This window comes from Ambystoma mexicanum, chromosome 7q (genome assembly GCF_040938575.1).
Source record: "Ambystoma mexicanum isolate Mex_15411 chromosome 7q, UKY_AmexF1_1, whole genome shotgun sequence".
NCBI lineage: Eukaryota > Metazoa > Chordata > Amphibia > Caudata > Ambystomatidae > Ambystoma > Ambystoma mexicanum.
Window position 1 is genome coordinate 1,119,306,522 of NC_090941.1, and position 21,442 is coordinate 1,119,327,963.

General features: G+C 45.2%; 1 protein-coding gene across 1 annotated transcript in view; it reads right to left on the minus strand.

Moving 5' to 3' along the window:
- The window catches only part of LOC138528680 (putative methyltransferase NSUN7), a 379,481-nt gene that overhangs the window by 137,203 nt on the left and 220,836 nt on the right, over nt 1-21,442 (minus strand). The window contains exon 6 of the mRNA XM_069640537.1: nt 17,960-18,173. Within this exon, the coding sequence (XP_069496638.1) occupies nt 17,960-18,173 (214 nt within the window). The remainder of the gene's footprint in view (nt 1-17,959; nt 18,174-21,442) is intronic.

The following is a 21,442-nucleotide window of genomic DNA, read 5'->3' on the forward strand; positions in this document are numbered from 1 at the left end:
ATTTGCAAGTGCTAGGTTTAAGGCAGCAGACAGGGTAGGTCTGATAAGTGCAGGAAGAAAAAGTGGGGGGGCTGTATGGGTACAGATACAGACCCCAGTGCAAGTGGTGGCCTGAAAGCAGTGCGGGAGGGTGGCAGGGTGAGCAGGTACCCTAGCCCGGAGGACAGAGGGTGGTCAGGTGTACGGTGCCGAGAGAGAACAGATCAGCAGGGTAGAGAGGTAGAGGGGGAGCAAAGGCAGAAGAAAAGAGGAAGGTCTTGAGGTGCTTCCGGAATCCGAGATGGTTCTCCTCAAGTTTTAGAGTGGCAGGGAGGCTGTTCCAGAGGGCGGCCCCAGCCAAAGGCAGAGATCTACCCCCAGCTCGTTTCTTTGAAAAACGACTGACCCTGAGGTAGTTAGAGGTAGAGGAGCAAAGAGCTCGAGAGGGGAGGTATTTGCGGAGGGATAGCAAAAGGTTTATGTTTATGTTTATGTTTATTGTGTTTATATAGCGCTTTACGCCAAAGCGCTGTACATTATAACAACAAGAATACAATAACAGTAGAAGCAATTACAAGATATGAGTCAAACCAGTAATACAGCCACTAGAACAATTTGCCAGTGGAGATAAATGAGGGAACAAGGGGTGGAGAGGGGAATGGAGTGGGGAACAGGAAGTGAGATAAGCTGAAGGCGAGAGAGGGGGAGAGGGGACATAAGAGGAGACAAGGCAGGGGTAGAGAGGCAAGTTGAGGAGGATAAAAGAGGGGTGGTGGAGAGGGAAGGGCGGGGGAGGATCAGAGTATCAAGGAGGGGAGTGGAGAAAAAGAGATTTTAAGGAGACACGAAAGGAGGAATAAGTAGGGATGGAACAGATAGAGAGGGGAAGGAAGTTCCAGTGGAGGGGAGCAAGGAGCTGAAAGGAATGAAAACGAGAGGAGGCACATGGGGACGCGGGAACAAGGAGAAGGAAGTGATCTGCAGATCTGAGGGAACGGGAGGGGGTGTAGAATGAGATCAGAGAGGAGAGATATGGGGGAGCAAGTTCATGAAGAGATTTAAAGACAAGACAGAGGAAGTGAAATTTGAGTTGGGACTGAAAGGAAAGCCAGCCAAGCTGTGAGAGCGAGGAGGAGATGGAGTTGTGAGGAGAGAGAAGACAGAGGGTGCGAATGGCAGAGTTGTAGATGGATTTAAGGGGGGCAAGATGAGAAGCAGGGAGTCCGAAGAGGAGAGAACAGTAGAAAAGAGAGAGAAGAGAAGGGAGGAGATTAAAAGTTTAGTGGCATGGAAGGTTAGAGAGGAACGTACTTTGCGTGCAGTGGGTTTTGAATTTAATCCTTGCATCCACTGGGAGCCAATGGAGAGATTTCAGAGCTGGAGAGATTTTCAGAGCTGGAGAGATAAGATCCCAGGGCTTGAGGCCAAGGACAAGTCTTGCAGTCCTGTTCTGGATTAGTTGCAGAGGACGGAGAGTAGAGGCAGGTAGATTTAGAAAGAGGCTGTTACAATAGTCCAACATAGAGAGAACCAGGGCTTGGGATACCATGAGCTTCTGGGGGAAGGAGAGGAAAGGCAGAGTACCTCTGAGGAGGTGCAGTAGGAAATTCGACTTTTTAGAGACCTCAGAGATGTGGGCGGAGAAGGAAAGGGTGGAGTCAAAGATGACCCTGAGGTTCTTAGCCTCGCAGGTGGGGGTAGGAGGAGGGCCAAGGGAAGCCGGCCAGAGAGTGAGAGGAAAGGATGGTGAAGGTGTGCCGATGAGGAGGATCTCCGTCTTGCTGGCATTCAGACAAAGATCATTGGCGGCACACCAATCTTGAATGGCAGTTAGGCATTCAGAGATGAGAGAGGTAGAGGAGGTGGCAGAGGGCAGCCTGAAAATGAGTTGAGTGTCGTCAGCACAGCACTGGGAATTTGAGCAGAAAATGGCAATGCAGTGGGCGAGAGTTGCCAGGTGTTGGTTGAAAAGCCAGGGCGAGAGGTTAGACCCCGGGGGAACACCACAGGTAGAGAGGAAGATAGATGATAGGAAGGACCCAAGTTGGACCTGGGAGAGTCGATCCGAGAGGAAAGAGGTCAGCCAGGCCAGAGCCTGATCAGTGATACCCAGGTTTTCACGGAGACGGTTGAGCAGGATGGTATGGCTGACCGTGTCGAAGCCAGAAGAGAGATCGAGGGGGATGAGGACAGAGGGAATGTTAGAGTCGAGGTTGGAGAGCAGATCTTCACGGATATTCAGGAGAGCAGTTTCTGTGCTTCTGGCAGCTCTGAAGCCAGACAAGTGGTCATGGAGACAGCTAACAGAATTGGAATGAAGGTTAAGCTGAGAGATGGCCACCTTTTCCAGGAGTTTGCCCAGAAAGGGAGTAATGGAAATTGGGCGATAGTTAGCTGGACAAGAAGGATCAGCTGTGGGTTTCTTGAGAAGAGGATGCACAAGGGAGTGCTTCAGAGAGGAGGGGAAGGATCCTGAGGCAAAGGGGTGGTTGCAAAAATCAGCAAGGGTGTCAATGTGGTCCTTGATGGTTTTAGAGGAACAGGGATGAACCTGTTTTGACGAGGCTTTCATAGATCGGACTTGTCTAGCGACCTCGTCAGGGCAGAAAAGAGGAAAGGACAAGAAGGATGGTGGGGAGGTGACTAAAGGTGGGTCAGCAAGCACAGATGGAGAGGGGAGAGGAGGGGTCGGGGTGGAGAGGGTGGACAGGAAGTCCTGTTTTTTTTTTAATGAAGTGAGAGGCAAGGGCTTTGCAAAGAGCCTGGGAGGTCACAGGAGGGGTAGAGACTGCAGCAGGGTTGGCCAGCTCCTTGCAGATTTTAAAGAGTTCGACCGAGTTGTTAGATGCTGCAGAGGCACAAGCTTGAATGTGGACTCTCTTCTTGGTGAGGACAGAGAGTCAGTATTGCCTTTGTAGCAGGTGACAGGCCAGTTTGTCAGAGGATGGACAGGAAGCCCTCCATTTCCTCTCAGCCACCCTACACTTACGTTTAAGTGTAGCTAGGTCAGAGTCATACCAGGAATTGCACTTGGCTTTGGACTTCAAACGGATCCTCATGACAGGGGCAAGAGCATCAAGAGTATCAGAAATTGAAGAGTAGAGCAGAGACAGGGCTGTGTCAGGATGTGAGACAGCCAAATGTGGAGGGGGGGAGAATAAAGACAGGAGCAGGCTATGGCCATCAAATAATAATAAGGCAGTCCTAGTGGCGTCTTGTCAAAACATAAGGACCTATACTAAAAAGCCTATTGCCAATCCTTACCTCTAAATACAAATAGGGTGGGAAACAATGTTATGTAAAAGAAAGAATTGTTCTAGAAATGATATGTCAGGATATTCAGGTTGTTGGCCTCCCTTCCCCACGTTTTCAGCAATGGACAAGGCAACATACTCTAGTTTAGCACAGTCTCTGGTTTCCCTTGCACGTGGGTGCAGTTCAAACATTAGCATCTGGGCCTTCCATGCCCAAGTCTCAATGTCTTGCAAAGTCTCTTCTTTCAGAGGGGCTGATGCGGCAAACAAACAAGTTATTTTCCTCTTAGGATTTCACACATAATCAATTTCTCAGGCCATTCACTATTCACCTTGGATCCCCCTCAGCCGGGCTCAGATCCCCTTTAACACAATGCTCGTAGGATTTTCATGTATCCAATTTTTCGGGTGATTCACAGTTCATCCTGTATCCTCCTCTGCCGGGCTCGGACCAAATGTTAATTCACTTTAACACAAACTTGCTTTAACCCAAAGTTTTCAATTGATTTCAATTGATCTCCCTCGTTCGGGGTCGAAACAACTTTTATCTACTTTGTCATCAACTTTCTCGGCAGTATCAACATCAAAGACTTTGAATTGTGCACAGGTTTTTGCTTGACATGTTCCAGGACCACTTCATTTCACAATCCTTTGCCACTCTTTCGTTTTTGCCACCTCTCAGTTGGATAACTTACAGAGACCTTCAAACGAGCACGCACGCGGTGCAGGACCACTCTGTCAAAGGTATTGTATCTTGGTTTCAAAGTTCAATCACTCATCTGTTGTTCAATTTTTTTATTTTTTTTTATTGTTGTATTATTAGTTTACATAAAACCTTATGCAACATTTCACACACAATACAAATATACAATTCATTTTTATAGTACAACCTATACAAATCTAAAATGGGAAGATAAAAAAGTACCATACAAAAAAGAAATTTCCTCAAAATCACAAAATCTTCATAAAATCTTCATAAAGTATCTCTCCCAGCCCTTAACTGATATTATTATTTTTTTCTCCTTTTTTTTTGGTTTGTTGTTCCATTATAAAAACATTGCATATTAAATTCCTTTTTGCCAATTCCTCCATTATATTTTGAACCAATAAATGTAATGCTAAAATTAGAGAAATATTTACACCCCACATACAGCGGCTCCAAAACAAATGGATAGACATTTCAAGATCCCTGTTAAATCTATCTTTAAGACAGAGTGCTCGTTCAGATTCAAAATGGGTACAGGTTAAAACAAGGTGCTTTAGAGTTTCTAACGTGTTAGTTTCTCCACAGAAACGACATGCTAGACCAATTCGATCTTGATTAAGTTTCTCTTCTTTATGTCCCCAGTGCTCAATCCTTTCTAAGGTCGGCATCCGGTTGAGTCTAAAACGCATAAATATTAAACTCGCCTTATAACAAGGGAATCTTTGTAACTAGAGAGGAATACATTCTCTTGCATGTCCAAAGTTAGCATATTCCTTATAAGAGGAGTAAGACTTGATGCCATTTACTGTGTCCACCCAATCCGCCTTGAATAGAAGTCTCTTAACTAGTCCAGGTCGTTCTACCAGGTCTTCTAAACAGAGACCTAGAGTATCTAATAGACAATTCATATTAGCACTGAATTTTCTTATAGAATTTACTGATCCGGATTTAACAACCCTATTTAACAACTCATATAGGGTGTTTACAGGTGGATCATTCATCTTTCTATACAAGGATAATTATCTCCACAAATATCTTGCTTTGAGTGAGATAAGACATAGCTCATGGCGGATAATGGCATTGGGGACTGCCATAGATAGGCCAAGTACTTCTTTCCACATTTTCCCCTGGACCACATTCAGGCATGAGCTCATATCATGGGTACAAATGTCCAGACCATACAAAAGAACCGGCTCACATTTTGCAAGATAAAAAGGCCTTATCGCTAGGAGTGAAAATTTGCATACCCTAACCTTCAAAAATTTAATTTGAACCTTTAATTTAGACACTTTCTCTTCCAGGCTTAGTTTCCACATCTTCAGGCTAGATTTGTTAGTAACATTATAGCCTAGATATGTTATTGCCTGGACCTGTTCCACCTGATCATCTCTCATCTTCCAAATATAAGACTTGATGGTTCTTTTCTTAGTGACCACAATCGTTTGGGATTTGGATGCATTATGAGAGAGATTGTTCACCATCGCGTACTGATAGAAAATATCCATCTTTCTACGAAGGCCACGTGGAGTGCGGTCAAAAAGAATAAAATCGTCAGCAAAGGCCAACCACTCAATAGCCAAGCTCCCCAACCTAACCGGCGTAATGGAAGGGCCCTGCCACATGCCCTCCACATCGCTTACGTAAAGGTTGAAGAGCGTGGGTGCAAGGGAGCAGCCCTGCTTGACCCCAACCTTAGTGTCAATGGCATCGGATAGAGTACCTTCCTGAGTCAAACGAACCCTGACCGAGGTATTTTTATGCAACAGAGCCAAGAGTTGGACAATCTTTCGAGGGAAATTCATTACTAACATTTTAGTCCACAGTCTTGCTCTGATAACCCCGTCAAAAGGCATTGGAAAGGTCTAAGGATGCCATAAAAACTTTGCCCATGTTGGATTGATGGACCGTATCTCTTAAACGGGCGAAAATATTCCGATTCAAGTCGGTTCCCAAATCCTCTCTAAAGCCAGCCTGAATTTTACTAAAGCAAGCATTCCTCCTAATCACTTTATTAAGATCCCTCAAAAGTAAAATACCGAAAACCTTACTGGCTGCATCTAAAAGTGCTATGGGTCTATAGTTCTGGGGGTTGAGGACATCACCTTTTTTAAATATGGGTACAATAATACTTTGAGCCCAAGATTTAGGGATGATATGATTTTTAAAAATATCATCAAATATGGGTTTAAGCAATTCAGCCCACATTTCAGGTGCTGCCTTTATAACAAAAGGAGGGATGCCATCGGGGCCCGGCGCTCTAGAAGGTTTGAGTTTATTGATGGCCCACATGATATCCTCAAATTCCCAAGAGCAATCACCCACCACTGGAGGACCTAAATCCATGTCCTGTTCCCTAGAGAAGGCAGAAGGCAATGCAGACTTTTTCTTGTAATAAGAGCACCATACCTCTGCTTGAATAGGGCAATCAAGTCTGTCTTTTACCGGCGTAAGCGTCTTGTTGACAGTAGCCCAACATTTTCAGGGACTTAATCAAATGTTTATGTTTCATGATCATTTTTTTCTTCCTAAGCTGCAATTCAGCAAAAGAGATGGGTCATTTCTTCAGAATCTTTAGATCCCTATATTTAATACACTTAGATCTTTGGATTCTGGCGTCACTAACCTTCCCCCTAGGTTTCAACTTCTCCATATGACCTAGCCTACTGATTTTATATACACATGACAATATAATATTGTTGTAATGTGATCCCCCAATGAGAGATCCTCTTCCCTACTAATTCGATGCGACGCTAGGGTCACGTTCTCCAGGACCAAGGTATTACATTTCATAATCATTTTCTTATTCCATACAATCCTTCTCCCATTATTCGACGCCTTTACGCCCATAAACATAGGATTAATGTGCATACTAAGACCTGGAAGGGATAAGGAAAAGCGCAGAGGAATGTGATCACCCAACTCTACCTCCATGAGTGTCAATTTCCCACATGCTTGTTTCCAGCTATTGGATACATAATAAAAGTCAATTCTGGAGCTGTTACTTCCCCTTTTCCAGGTGTATTTGGGTAAATTCCAATCCGAGGTGTGATCTAAGAGCCCCAGATCCCAATGTTCAAGGAACTTATCCCACCATATACCTCTCTTAAGATTAGGGTGAAGCAGTTTAGGGATAACCCCTCTTTCATTTAACATAGAACCCTCAGCACACGCAGAATTAAAATCACCTCCTCTGATAATGCGATTTCCAAACCCCTTCTCAAACCAATCTCCCAGGATTTCTCCAAGAGAGTCCTCCACTGTATCACTCATCTGTTCAATTTTACTCATGTTGGTTATCACATGCGTTTCATACACTATTCGCTTCAGCGCTCATCATACAATGTTGCCGCTTGCAACCTTGGCTTCAACACAGACTAGTCTGGTATCGGTCTCCCACATCCATTGGCTGTGTTGATTTCACTGGCGCTGCTTTGTTGTAGGAGCCAAGGGCAGTACCACAGCAGCAGGCAGTTCTCCCCACCTTGATTATCAACACAGGAGGGCCCCAGGGAACCTCTGACACACAATGCAGGATTCTTCAGCCTGGTTTCTTGGTCTTACGCTTTCTGTTCTCTGGGTTTCATGAAAGTAACAGTTCCTTGTCGAAAAGGTCAAGGGCACTTCCCTCTTTGCTATCCCCTTCTGTTTCGCCGTCTTTCCCCTCGTGTCAAACTGCCATCTTGGAACTGCTGCTTCCTCGTGTGTTTTGCCTCACTCAGAGTGTGCTCTCATGCTACACCTTTTATCCATGTGGGGAAGTGTAAGGGAAGTCAGGTGTGCGTGGTAGTCAGTAGCTGCCTGACCCTTCCTGACCATTGTTTTGGCACACATTAGGTATACGGCTCGGGTGTTAGTCTGTTTTCTCTCATAGCAGGCTGTCCGTGAGAAAGTGTTTGTGTTGTGAAGGGGCGATTGAGTTCCTAAGTATCCTACCTGGTAGAATGGGGGTAAAGGTGTTACAGGGAAGGGGATAACATATCTCGCCATCTAGTGTCCCACTCCCACTCCCAGAAGACACCTCACCCAGGTGATCCTCCAGCACTGGTCCACCCCCAGGTTCTGGATCCAAAGGTGATGGGTGTGCCCTGGCCTCTGAGAGAGAGACCCCGGGGACTACCAGTTGAGACACCTTCTGGTTTCTCACATGTCTTACAAAAGTAAGGAGGTTTCACTTACCTTGGGTTAGCTGTGTGCCAATCTAAAATAAATTACAAAATTCTTGCTTGTCTTAGTCACTGTGCCACTGAGCTGAAAAGTAGCTGTAATGGTATATTTCACTAAAGGGTTGACTTCCCTTGAGTATAACTGAATTATCCCTAAAGAAGTTATAGGTTTATACTGTTCCTAGAATAAGTGTGTCACTATTCACAAAAGTATATTGTCCAGTTGACTTACTATGTGATTTCTTGATAAGCGTCACGGTACAACTGTTAGAGTCTACTACCCTTGAATTACTGTATGTAATCTAAAAGTAATTATTGGTGTGACTTCCCTAGAACTCCTGTGGGGTGTTCCAAATAAGGTTACATGCGTTGGCCTGTGTGCCTTCAAGCATAGTGGTGTGTGTGTGACCTAACTTGGCCTATATGTGTATTTATAATACACCTTTATTTTTTTTATAATACTCCTGGTTGTCAGTGTTTCTGTTGTATCCTTGGTGAAATACAAGTTCAATATACTTTCCTACAGCCACCTCTCCCTCCTAAGATAAGCCTGGCTGCTCTGTCTACGCTACCATGAACTCGGGTGGTATAGTCTTATACTAAGAGTGGAGTCTTGCACTGTGTCAGTTGAATGGTTTTACTAAGCCCTTAGCTGGACTTCAGAAAAAACTGTCCTAACAGCCACATACATATGAGCTTTCAGATGTAAGTTTAGAGAAAGACCCCTAGACAATATTACACACAGTAAAGATGTTAGGGTTCAGAATCCAAACGTGCCCAACAGAACTTAGTGCAGGTTTCCTATTACCTTATGCATGAAGTATTATAGTTAACACATATGACTATAACACAACATGGCACTTAGACGTTGAGCAAAGGGGAACACAATGTCCAACACAGCCAGGTGGGCTACCAGAGTCCAGGGTATCTTTTAGACAGCCCCTAGGTCCAGAAGGACATATTGCACATCAAGGAAGGAAACAGTATCAACACACAATGAACAATGTATAACCTATGAAGGAGTGTAAAGTACAGATTTAAAAGTCCCTGGTACATTATGGGAAGTCTCTAAAGACTTGGGGCTTGGTGGGGACCTCCAGGGACCCTGGGATGACCCTAGGAAAATGTCACAGTTCAGGCCAGTACCTAGCAGTGCCACTTTTAAGATTTCTAGTGTGTGAAGAGTGCCCCATAGGAAAAAGAAAGGTAAGTCTGTTTTTTTCCACAGATACCAAGAAGACAGCAATCGACCCCGGGGGACACCAGTGGAGACCCAAAAGAAGAGATCCAGTGGAGGGTTCAAGACCCAACAGCCCCAGGAACACAGATATAGAGCAGGATTCAGGCCCCAAAATGTTTTCCAAGGCAGAACCCAATGACGACAGGGACAGCTGAGAGGGAGTATCTGGAATAACCCACCAAACCCAGGCCCCAGAGGTAAGTACTTACATTGGTTGCCTCCAGAAGTCTGATTCCCAGAAGGAGAAACAACGCAAAGTAGTAGCTTCTTTCTGAAGGTCGAAATGAAGGTTCCAGTCACCCAGGGATTGTCATCCTGAGCCAATGATGACCCCAAAGGCCCAAAAGAAGAACAATCATCCTTCAGTGGAGTGGCACCCACCACCCAGAAGTGAAATCTGTGATGGAGATGGCTCCAGGAGGAGGGAGGTATCTACACACGGCAGACCCCAGTGGCTCAGCAGACCAACGTGGTCAGCACAGACACTCCTGCAGCAGCAGGGCAATGGTAGTGGTGACCAGAGATGACAAAGAGAAGCACATTTGGTGGTTTTGGGGAGTCCCAACACCTTTCCAGGTGGCGGCAGCTTCCAAAATCAAGGTGGGAAATGGCAGTAAAATGGACAGGAAAAAGCCCTACGAGGGAATCGTACAAAAATTTCGACCTAGGAACTGCGACGGCGTGAAAATGCCAACTTTTTTGTTGTTGTTTTTAACCCCTCCCTTACACCATATATATATGTGGGGGGTTTAGAGTATGATATTAATATGGGGGGGCTGCAGGGGATCTCCCCCCGCATATATATGTGGTGTAAAGGGTTAAAAAAAAAGTCTGCATTTTCGTCCGTCGCAGTGATCACATAGATCCCCCTAGAAGGGATGGCCTGGTCTCAGCAGATGTGTGGGACCAAGAGCAGAATGAGGAAATCTTGGGAAGGGCACCCGGCAGCCAAGGATCCAAACCAGAGCTAGGCCCAGACCACTGCATCCAGCCAGTGTGGCCAGAAGAGGGCCTACAAATGCAGCAACAGCAGGAAATGGCAGAAGATCCTTGAGCAGGTAAGCAGACCTCCAAAAATCCAGCAGATCTGAGCTCAGAAACAGGGTTTACCCTTATATATCCCTTCCCTCACAGGGGCTTTCTGCCAGTCCACCAATCCCTTTAGGGGATTTAAAACAAAGGTATTGGCAAACGCTCAGGGCCAGGAACAGGAAATGTAATCGCCCGCCCAGGGCCAGGAACTGGTCTATACCAGTCCAATCCACCTTGGAGGCTGCCATCTTGTGCTCACATAGAGCCCATGTGGCAAAACCGGCAATTGTAAGGCCTGCCTCGTGGGTTTCCCTGAACAAAGGAAGCCCCCTAAACAAAATGGCCAAGAGTAGGACTTAAAAGGACCCATTAGTCCCCCTATGGCTACCACATTGGGCTACTAATGTGGTAAATCGACTTGCACCCCTAGTGAAGCCAAAACTTTAATATTAGCTGCCACCAGTCAACACCCTGAAACCAATATAGGGTGATCAAATCACCCTAGATCAGAAATGGGATGCCCAGGAGGCTCCCCTGGGACTGGGCACCTTATGGATGACCCAATACCATATACCTTAAGTATAGCAAAGAGGCATGCAGTGGAAGGGGGACTTTAGCAGAAGTCCCCCTGACAACCAAAGTAAATTACTAACCCCCAAAATAAAGAGGGAAAAAGCATAGAGAGTATGGGTAACCTACAATGAGAGTGTATAATCCCAAAACATGGAATTCCGCCCTAACATAACAATACAGCAGTTGCAAAGGCTAAGACTGTTGGTGGCTGCGAAGCCAGTTTCTGGGTATGTTCTTGCTGACTCCATGTCACACAGACTGGCGTTTCCATGATATTGACGTAGGCGACAGTAAGGTCGTGTAGGGTATAATTCACTGGATGTCCGACTAGGTAAGGGAACTATCAAGAAGGAAGTCTCCAAGATGTTGTCCCTAGGGGTCATTGTTCCTTTCCAAAGTTCATGAGCTAGTGTTGTGGTGCTGGTCCCTAAGTGGCCAAGACAGATGTATACCCCTATCATCAGCTATTTTTAGATTATTTCAATGGCGGGTCGAAATGCCTTCTTCCATTTTCCTTTTATTGTCCATCTATACGTGTTAGGTGCTGACCATCAAGTCAAGGACCTCCCACATATAACAAGGGTGGGTAGGGTATTTAGTACAGTGTACTCTATTCTGCCGACCAATAGAAGAGTTTAACTGCGTGCTAGTGTGTATGGGTCCATTGGTCTCTCCACGCCTGTTAACTTATGTTGGGTGCCTCTCTGAGATGGTGGGCCCACATATAAACAGTGGGGTGAAAAGCGTCCTCTTAGACATGTACTCTTTTTATAGTATACTGAATATTATGTGTGAAGTACTTATTTGTCCTGATAGAGGTATATGTATATGTAAGATAATAAATGTCTTTATTTTCAGCATATCAGCGTAGTATACTTTTCAGAGAGAGGTGTATGGATGCATGGAGCCTTTGTGAAGGCCTGCTACCCTACCTGAGAGTTAAGCCTTGCCACTCGGTCCACCCTACTTACTTGTCAGGTGTGTTAGCCCCCAATAAGGTCAGTGGTGGTAGTTCCCCCCCACCTCAACAGAGGGTTTTAGAACAGCTGCCTTAACTACACACACTGTTCCAACATTAGGTTAGGTGGTTGCACAGCCCGCACTAGAGGGGTGCACAAAATCATACCTAACAAATTACAAAAGGAGAGGTTCACATTTTACAAACCAGAACATTACTCTTAGTTTACTGTTATGCTCTTTTGTTAAAAGATGGCCGTTACCTTTAACAGGTTGATAAACCCAGTCCTGTCTGTCTTAGAAGAATTCAGAATTGTCTTTTCAGGGGATGTTGCTGTCTTCAGCTACATCTGGGAAGACCATCTAATCTCTCCCATCCACACCAAGCAGGCGATGGTAAGAAACAGCCTCTTTAGGCAAAAGTGCAATTAGTGCAGGATTGGGACATCCTTCCACTCAGACACAGACAGGAGCATTCCTTGGCCTCACTGGACTTTTATAAAGGGGTATGGGATAATTTCCCTTCCCTTAAATGATTTGAATTCAAAGAAAATGCCACAAAAGAAGTCACTTGGAATCTTGCCTGCCAAACAACTTTCCATAACCTAGACATAGTTTGTGCAGATCCCCAGTTGTAAAGGTCCTTGATTGTGAACCGTAATTTATGATCCAAATAGACTCCTGTGAATTTGGAATGTGAGGAGTCTTAGCACAGCTGACCTCAGAAGGGGTCCCCTGGCCTAACTTAGTAGGTGCCTGACCAAAACGGAGAGCAACTCGGCCAGAGAAGAAGGCATTTGCAGATGTTTTGGCTGTTAGCAAGTTTACCCCATGCATGTCTGGACCTCACTTTATCATCTGAGTAGAATGCATGCCTCTCAGGCAGTCAATGGCTGTACAAGGCGAGAATCCAAAGCTGTTGCCTTGAGCCATGTCCTTATAAAAGGATTCGAAATGGGCATCCAACACAAAACCGCATCTCAGCACTCCAATAGAGATGGCCTCAGTAGATATGTTTGCCTTTATCATGAGCCAGACCCTTAGAAGAGCGGTGCTCATCCATTTCTGGCTGTGGGTGGGACTTGTGACAAAATGCCGTCTGTGAGGGTGGATTAACTGAGAGTTTCAGATTTTTAATATCGAATAATGTGCGTAAATTTGTCTCTGAAAGTGTGATCAGCTAATCAGACCCCCTCTTGCACAATTCTCCATGCAGAAAAGTATAATGCAAATACATAAGTCTGTTATGCTTCTCTATTCACACCTCTCAGGAGCTGCCTGCTTTGAATAAATGGCGGCTACAAAGTGACCAGGACAACCGCCGATGGAGCCCAAATGTCTAGCTTCCAGCATCTGCCTTAAACTGTGGGGGCTTGTCCGTCCCTACGTTTGTACCATCATTGGACTAGTAAAGACTGATTTTACCTGGAGCTTTATTGAGGATGCAGTCAGCTCCAAAGCCCTCTTCCATACAGGTGAAGAACAAGGCTCCAGGAAGGGAGATATGCTCTTGTCTCACCATCCCAGAGAAACATTTTGAGTGATCTGCTGGCTGGGTAAGGCCTAGTGCAAACTGAGATCCATGGTACCCAGGAACCTACTCACTGGAGGTGGCATCGCCTGCAAGGACTCTTTGGAAATCCTCCTTGCTGGGAGGTGCACCTTGCCCCTGGAGACCCTGGACAGGGTCCACCAGCAACCTGTAATCCAGACCCAGCTCTGGGTACTGTTTGCCTGCTTCAAATCACTTTGAGCAGGCTCGATTGCGCCAATGCATTTTTCAAGCTTGGGCAAGCACCCAGGGTTGCCTTTGACAATGACCACTTTTTCGATCCGTCTTCATGTCAAATTGACCCACCGGAAGCCATTGTGTCGCTATCTCGAATGTGACGACCCAGTGGAGGCAATCGTCTCAGCCTGTCTCGAACACTGACTCGGCCCACTGTCTTGAGATTCTGTTTCAAATGGTTATAAAACACTTTAAAGCCTGGCCTGATACTGTCAAGTCACTAGAACAGTATAAGGTATTTTAAGTGGCTCTGTCTCCGTGGTCTGCCTTATAGGACTAGTAAGACCCCACTCTATACCTATTCAACCGACATCTTCATAAAGCCTGATTTTGCTGCCTACCTTATTGCCTGGACAGCCCTTCCTAGATCCAGAGTGCCCACTTTCAAAACAAAGTTTGCATATTCTGTTTTTCCACTTACAGGGGTGGATTGTAGTATTTCTGATAAGTGTGTTTGTATTTTTATTTAAATAAAATTATATTTTTAGAGAATCTTGAGAGGACATTTTATTTTGGTAAAACATTACTATTGTTATTGGTATTGTGTTTGTGCTAGCTCAAATCCCTCTTGTGAATAATAGTCTGTCCTCAGTACACGTTACGCCAAGAGGCGAAGGAGGTGTCCCCATCGGGCCGTGCTCATTTCACCTTTATAATTGGGATCACTGCTGGTTTAGTAGCCGTGCTCGTGTCACCTTTATGATTGGGATCAGTGCTGGTTTAGTAGCCGTGCTCGTTTCACCTTTATGATTGGGATCAGTGCTGGTTTAATAGCCGTGCTCGTTTCACCTTTATGATTGGATCAGTGCTGGTTTAGTAGCCGTGCTCGTTTCACCTTTATGATTGGGATCACTGCTGGTTTAGTAGCCGTGCTCGTGTCACCTTTATGATTGGGATCAGTGCTGGTTTAGTAGCCGTGCTCGTTTCACCTTTATGATTGGGATCAGTGCTGGTTTAATAGCCGTGCTCGTTTCACCTTTATGATTGGGATCACTGCTGGTTTAGTAGCCGTGCTCGTTTCACCTTTATGATTGGGATCAGTGCTGGTTTAGTAGCCGTGCTCGTTTCACCTTTATGATTGGGATCACTGCTGGTTTAGTAGCCGTGCTCGTTTCACCTTTATGATTGGGATCAGTGCTGGTTTAGTAGCCATGCTCGTTTCACCTTTATGATTGGGATCACTGCTGGTTTAGTAGCCGTGCTCGTTTCACCTTTATGATTGGGATCACTGCTGGTTTAGTAGCCGTGCTCGTTTCACCTTTATGATTGGGATCAGTGCTGGTTTAGTAGCCGTGCTCGTTTCACCTTTATGATTGGATCAGTGCTGGTTTAGTAGCCGTGCTCGTTTCACCTTTATGATTGGGAACACTGCTGGTTAAGTAGCTGTGTGGGACGGAGTAGGATCTTGATCCCTTACTCATCCCTGCACTTGTGCAGAGCAGAGTCATTTCATCACAGGGCTGCTAAGAGCAGACATCTGTACACAGTGCGTGATGCGTGAATCCATGCATGCAGCATCTGAGAGTGGAGGGCAGAGCAGTGTACGTATAGACTTACTGTAATGGTAACAGGAAACAGGTAGCCACACGGTCTAATCCTAGAAGAAATACTAGGTTTCCATTACATGCTCAGACCCCAGGTCGCCACCATATTACGTGCTTTCAGAAATGGTGTAGCATACCCACGGTGCTTCCATCATGGCACCAAGCCTCCTAGTAAACGGTAGAAGCACTCAACCTAGTCAAAGTTACCTTCCATTTTAGGAGCAGTGGATCAAGGAGAGACACAAACAACCTTTATCTTTAGGAATAATGATTCTCCCTGGCTACTGCGCTATATACTTGAAGTACCGTTCAAACTCCAAAAAGCGGGGGTACGAGCTTACCTGTCCTTGCCTCCAAGCTGTGGAATACCCTCCCTGTCACCAAGCTAGAAAACCATTATATTAAAAAAAGACAGTCACAAGGGGGCTCGTTTAACACCTTCAAGCTAAAAACGAAATCATGGCTCTTCGATCAGAACTAAGGCACCCTTACCTGTTAACTTTTATTGTAATTTATGTATATATTCATGTTTGCACATTCACATGTTTATAATTATGTATGTATATAACCTTGTATGTATATATGCTTAAGTTGCGCCCTGATGCCCCCGGGCCGGATGGTGCGCGTTATAAATAAACAAATACAAATACAAATACAAAGTATTTAATTTCTTGCATAACTCGCTGAGAACTGGCTTGCATCAATGTTTCCATTGACGTCTGTAACTAATCCAGGGAATCTGTCCCTTCTCCCCAAGGGGGAGCCCACCCCTTTGAGACTAAGGAGGTAAGCCTGCTGCGCAAAACCGTCCATAGGGGTTTGGCCAATGGGGATCTCACTGGGAGCGACTCCCTCTTGGGAGACAAGGATTCCTGATCTCAGAAGACAATGGGATCTCCCTTAAATTCCATGTTTTTAGCCTACAGGGGAAGTGATCATTGTGATGACTGGCCATGACCTCTGGCCGGAACTAATGTGTTGTTGAACCTGCCCAAAACTTAAATTCACAAAACCAATGGGATGGTGCTTCTCATTGTGGAAAACTACAAATAAAGTACACAATTAGCAACCACAAACACCAGCAAGCAGAGACTTGACCCACAGAGTGGACACTGCTGCCATCGCACAGAACCGACGCCCACTGGTGGCAGGACCACCAATGCTACATGGTGGGCTAGAGGACCACGGAATGCAGCTGAATCCAGAGATGCTGGGGCAGCGAGGCGCATAGCTCTCAAACCAAGAGCACCATCAGATGCTGCAGGGAACAAGACGCTGAGGCAGAAGGTAGCTGGACTCAAGAAACCCTAATCGTGCAGAGAAAGAAGCATTCGCCGGAGCAACCGCCCCTCCAAGGAGAGAAGACCCCGGGATCCCAGGCACATTGTGGGAAAGTTGGAGAGGGTAGCAGTGGTCATATTCCCCACCACCAAAAAGGGAGCGCAAAGCGCTGTGATTCCAAGATACAGTTACGCGCTAGAGTCAATTAGCTGAAGGAGGGGAGTACGTGTTACAAAAATAATTCAGAAATGAAAGAGAATGATACACAAGTCCAGCAAAAGGGATGAATGAAATCATTATTTTAGAGAGTTGAATGTGAAATCCGTAGAGGGATCCTGAGTACTCGTGAAGGGGGACACAGGAAGAGCTAGTGGGTCCTATATAAGTTGTAGTCGGCTGCATACCATCACAGGGATATTTGCACACAGTGAGCTAAATGGGAAAACACCTCAATAGATGCAGGAGAGATCACCAGATATCCTCCTGAAATTAAGTCACTCGGCATACCCCAGAACCGAATACAAAATATAGGATATAAAGTTAGAAGGTTTGTTCAACGAAAGTGGGAGAAACTGACGAAATCACCATTGTTATTTCAGTGAAACATAACTAATGCTTTATTTGTGAATGTTGAGACTAAGAAACCAATACTTGCATAAGGGGGCAAGGCCAGCGAAGGCAGGATAAATATCCCCTCCATCTCATCAGACTGTAAGACTTTTTTTTTAAGTAGACTGTGGCCCAGAGTCCCACGAGGGGGGAACCAGAGAAGATCTAAGTTGGATATAAACATTTGTTTGGGGGAAAGAAGTCGGCTGCCCGAGCAAACCGAGTCCATCTGCTGATTCCTACAGATATTGTTCCTTTGTTTTCTCTAGTGGTAGGGCCAGTTTGATAGTATAGGTTTGGAAGGATTATTTTGGTGAAGCCGCCTGACGAGCACCTTAACTTTACGTTTGAAAGAAAGGGAAGTCCCTTAAAGCAATGGGGTCCGGTGAGGAGTTTTTTACACACTGCTATTCGTATCAACGTTTCACTGTCTGAGTTCTCTTTCTGGCTCACCACATATCTCAATGGGAGTCACTGGCATGAGAGAGAGAGAGAGAGAGAGAGAGAGAGAGAGAGAGAGAGAGAGACTGCAAAATTACTCCACACCAAAGCAAATCCTTAGTCCTCTCCAGGGCTGGAATGGGAACTAAAAGAGGCCCTGGAAATAATTACTGGGGACCAAAAGAGGCCCTGGAAATAAAGCTCAAAGTGGCCGTATATGACACATTTTCAGCAAGCCCAATGCTTTTCCTATGAGGAAATTTGGAAATACCACAGAAAAGAGGCCCAGGGTGCAGAGACCCACCGGGAAATCTCCAGAGTTCCCTAAAGGCCAGTCCACCCCTGGTCCTCTCCAGAAGAGATCTCTGCTCGAGTGTGGCCGGTTACTCACTGCTCACTCCTATGTTCTTGGGGAGGTTTCTCAGCTCATCCATGTTCGCTTCAGTCCCCGTGCCTCCACAGGCCAGGATTTTACCGCCTTCATCCCCCCTCAGCACGGCCACATGCACAGGTGTGAGTCCTGATCCTGCGGTGGTAAACAGCACATCCTCTGCATGGATCATGGCAGCCCGGGCACAGTGTGCCAAGACACATCGGGATTTATCCTGAGCAAAATAGAAAGGGGAAGACATGTCATGCTGGAAAATAACTTTATGTTCAACAGACATTTCCACCATCAGATGGTGGAGCATGATTTAAATAAAAAAAACTCCTCTACTGATTAAATAACAAATTCCATTACCATCTTCCTCTTCTCAAGACATTTAACCTTTTCTCCACCTGTGTCGGGCCAATGACTAACAATGCCTCCCTAAAGTCTGTTCCTACCAATGACATCACCCCTTCTCTGAAAGCCCGGCATTGGCTCCCCGTAGGCTAAAGCCGACTTAAAATCCCTGCTTATATGACTCTCCATGCTTACCTAGGTGCTGGTGCTACTTATTTCATCAGTAACATCAGAAAATATGACCCACCCTCTGTGAAGAGGCTTCCTGTGTTACGCAGAAAGAAACATAGGATAGGTGGCAGGATTAAATACAATAATTGAGTGGCTTTCTGCATGTATCTTCTGAGTCAACCCTATGGTAGGGAGTGATGATGTAACCATTGATGACAAATTTTACCATGAAGATCTATATTGACGACCCATATCGAAATATAATAAACTTCCACTAAGAAGCGAGAACATATTCTTTGACACAGGATTCAATTGTTGGATTTGCTTAAATAAACAGAACTTTCAGAGTCTTAGAGCGCAAAATCCTCTTCCTTTTCTTATATATGTTGCACCAATTGTTTTTAAAAATTATTTTTATTTTTATTAAATGTACATGTTTTTGGCATGTCTATTACACATGTAAAAACAGATATGAAACATTAATTTCATACATATATCTACACATTAATTTATATACATCATTTAAATGCATAAATGCCATTTCCATATCAGAAATGTACAAAATATAAAAATGACACATGCAGGCGAGCCTGGAAATTAAACAATAATCGATTTGAATTTGCCTGGGAATTCACCTCATATGTGGAAAGCCGCAATGGCCAATGAGTTACCCATGTAGATCGTGGACCAGAATTGGTCCGAGAGATATCCCTTTTCCCTACTTAAAAACTCCTGAAAACCTTTCCCATACTGGAGAAGTAATACTTTGCAGACAGTAAGAGCGTGTCGCAGGATTTGTATTTAGGCAGAACATAGTCTACATAGCCGTTTGTCTCTGGGTATTCCCCCCCCCACCCATGCACCAATATCATCTTGCACTGGCAGTATATTTAAGCATCTTCGTAATTTTATACTGGACCATTTTGTCAGGTAACTCTGTGCAGTGTTTAGAGGAAAAGCCTGTTTTATATATTCGTTATATCGCCGCTTTTTACTCATTTGTTCCACACTTTCCACTTTTAACTTGAGTTTTTTTTTAAACTGATCTGTCTCTTTTGCCTCTGCTAGTACCAGATCTATTTTGTCAAAGTGCTTAATAACTGTGGAGCTTAACTCAGCGTAGACAAGATTAATCAGTGTTCCTTTGGCTCTCCCAGTTAACCATCTTGAGTCATCAACCAAGGTGTTTCTTAGAATGGGGGCCACCTGTACTTTATACATTGTTCTTATGTATAAGAGGCACCTAGCAATCTTCCTTCGTGTTATCAGTTAAATTAATCCAAGTTCGAGGTACAAGGCCTCTACCGGGACTGACTGGGGGACTCCCTGAGATAGATCGCAAGAGTCTACCCTCTATCTGGTCCAACCATCCCACATGTCTTTCCGCAAAGGTTTCCAAGGCATACACTACCGCGGGCACCATACCTTTTGTATATACCTCACGCATGGCCTCAATGCCTCCCCCACAATTCCTGAACACATACGTTTTAATGACCTGCCATCTGCCAAGGATCGTGATTTGTGCCGGCGACTTATAAGCACTAATACTTGGAGATGTCAATATGGGAGACCCCAAGTATATGTATGAATCAACCACTTCCAACTTGGTCTCTCCCAAAAACCAAGTAAATTTAGGGCTTCTTTGATATGACATGGCATTTATAACGCGCCTGTGCACAAGTGTTTCTAGGCGCGACAAGACAAGGAGGGGGGAAACAGAGGGAGGACAAAACAACGATCTTACTAGGCCTTGTGTCATTCAGATCGCGCAAGTGCATGGACGCTTCCTTCCCAGTATCATAACCTTGGTTTTATTTTGGTGGATGGTTCGTCCATTTTCCTCTGCATATTTTTCTAACCCTGCCAATGATATTCGCAACCCTAGAGGGGTCTGATCCATGACAACTGTATCATCGGCATAGCAGAGGAAAGGCACGGGTGGACCAGCTAGTTTCAGGGGATCATTTTTACATTTCTGCAGCGCTCTAGGTAAATCACTTACATACAGATTATATAATGATGGTGCAAGGGCGCAACCTTGTTTTAACCCCAAGTTGGTGCTTATTGGGGGAGTAAGTGAACCAGCTAGATTAGTTCTAGCTGTTACTTTGCTGTCCCTATATAGTTCCTTTATGAAATGCAAGAGTGTTTGATCTATACCCCACCACGATGTTAGGTTTCCCCACAATCTAGTACTTCAAGCCGATGAAATGTGCAGGAATAGTCCACAAGGGCCACATAGAGGCATGCCCCTCTCAATCTCAGCTAATATAAGCTTAATAGCTCAAATTCAATGCACAGTTCCACAGCCCTTGTGAAACCCTGTTTGAATCATATCTAGCAAGCCTCTGCTTTCACTCCATCTATCCAAATCCCTCAAGAGTATCTTTGCAAAGATTTTACTGTTGGCATCCAACATCGCCAGCAGCTTGTAATTCTTGGGTCGTCTCTTACACCTTTTTTGTGGACAGCAACAAGAACAGAGGATCGCCAGCTGTCAGGCACCATACCAGATCTAAAAATGGCCCTGAAAGCTTGGAAAAAGAATTTCGACCATAATGTCGGGTCCCTTTTTATCACTGCATTTGGTAAATTTTCCAGACCTGGAGGACTTTGATTTTATGATCAGTTGATACATGTTCTCCTCATCAACTATTAAATGTCCTGATCGGGGTGGATCCTGTCCTAAGCATAGTGGCTCTGCGTGCTCAGCCTCTAAATGGCCTTTCAAGATGGCTGTGTCCTTTGTCCTGCACCAGAGTGCCTACTCTACTGCTGCTGGGGACCTTGGATTGGCCCTGGCCTTCTACATCTGGGCCAATGAGAAGGCCGGCCCTCCTCACAAGGCCCACTCTCAAGGCCCCCATCAGCACCCTGTCCGCTTCTGTAACGCTGCCCCTGCCCCCCATGATGTTGTATGTGTCCCCCCTGCCCAGCCCCCATGATGCTGTCCATGTCCCCCACTCCTGCCCAGCC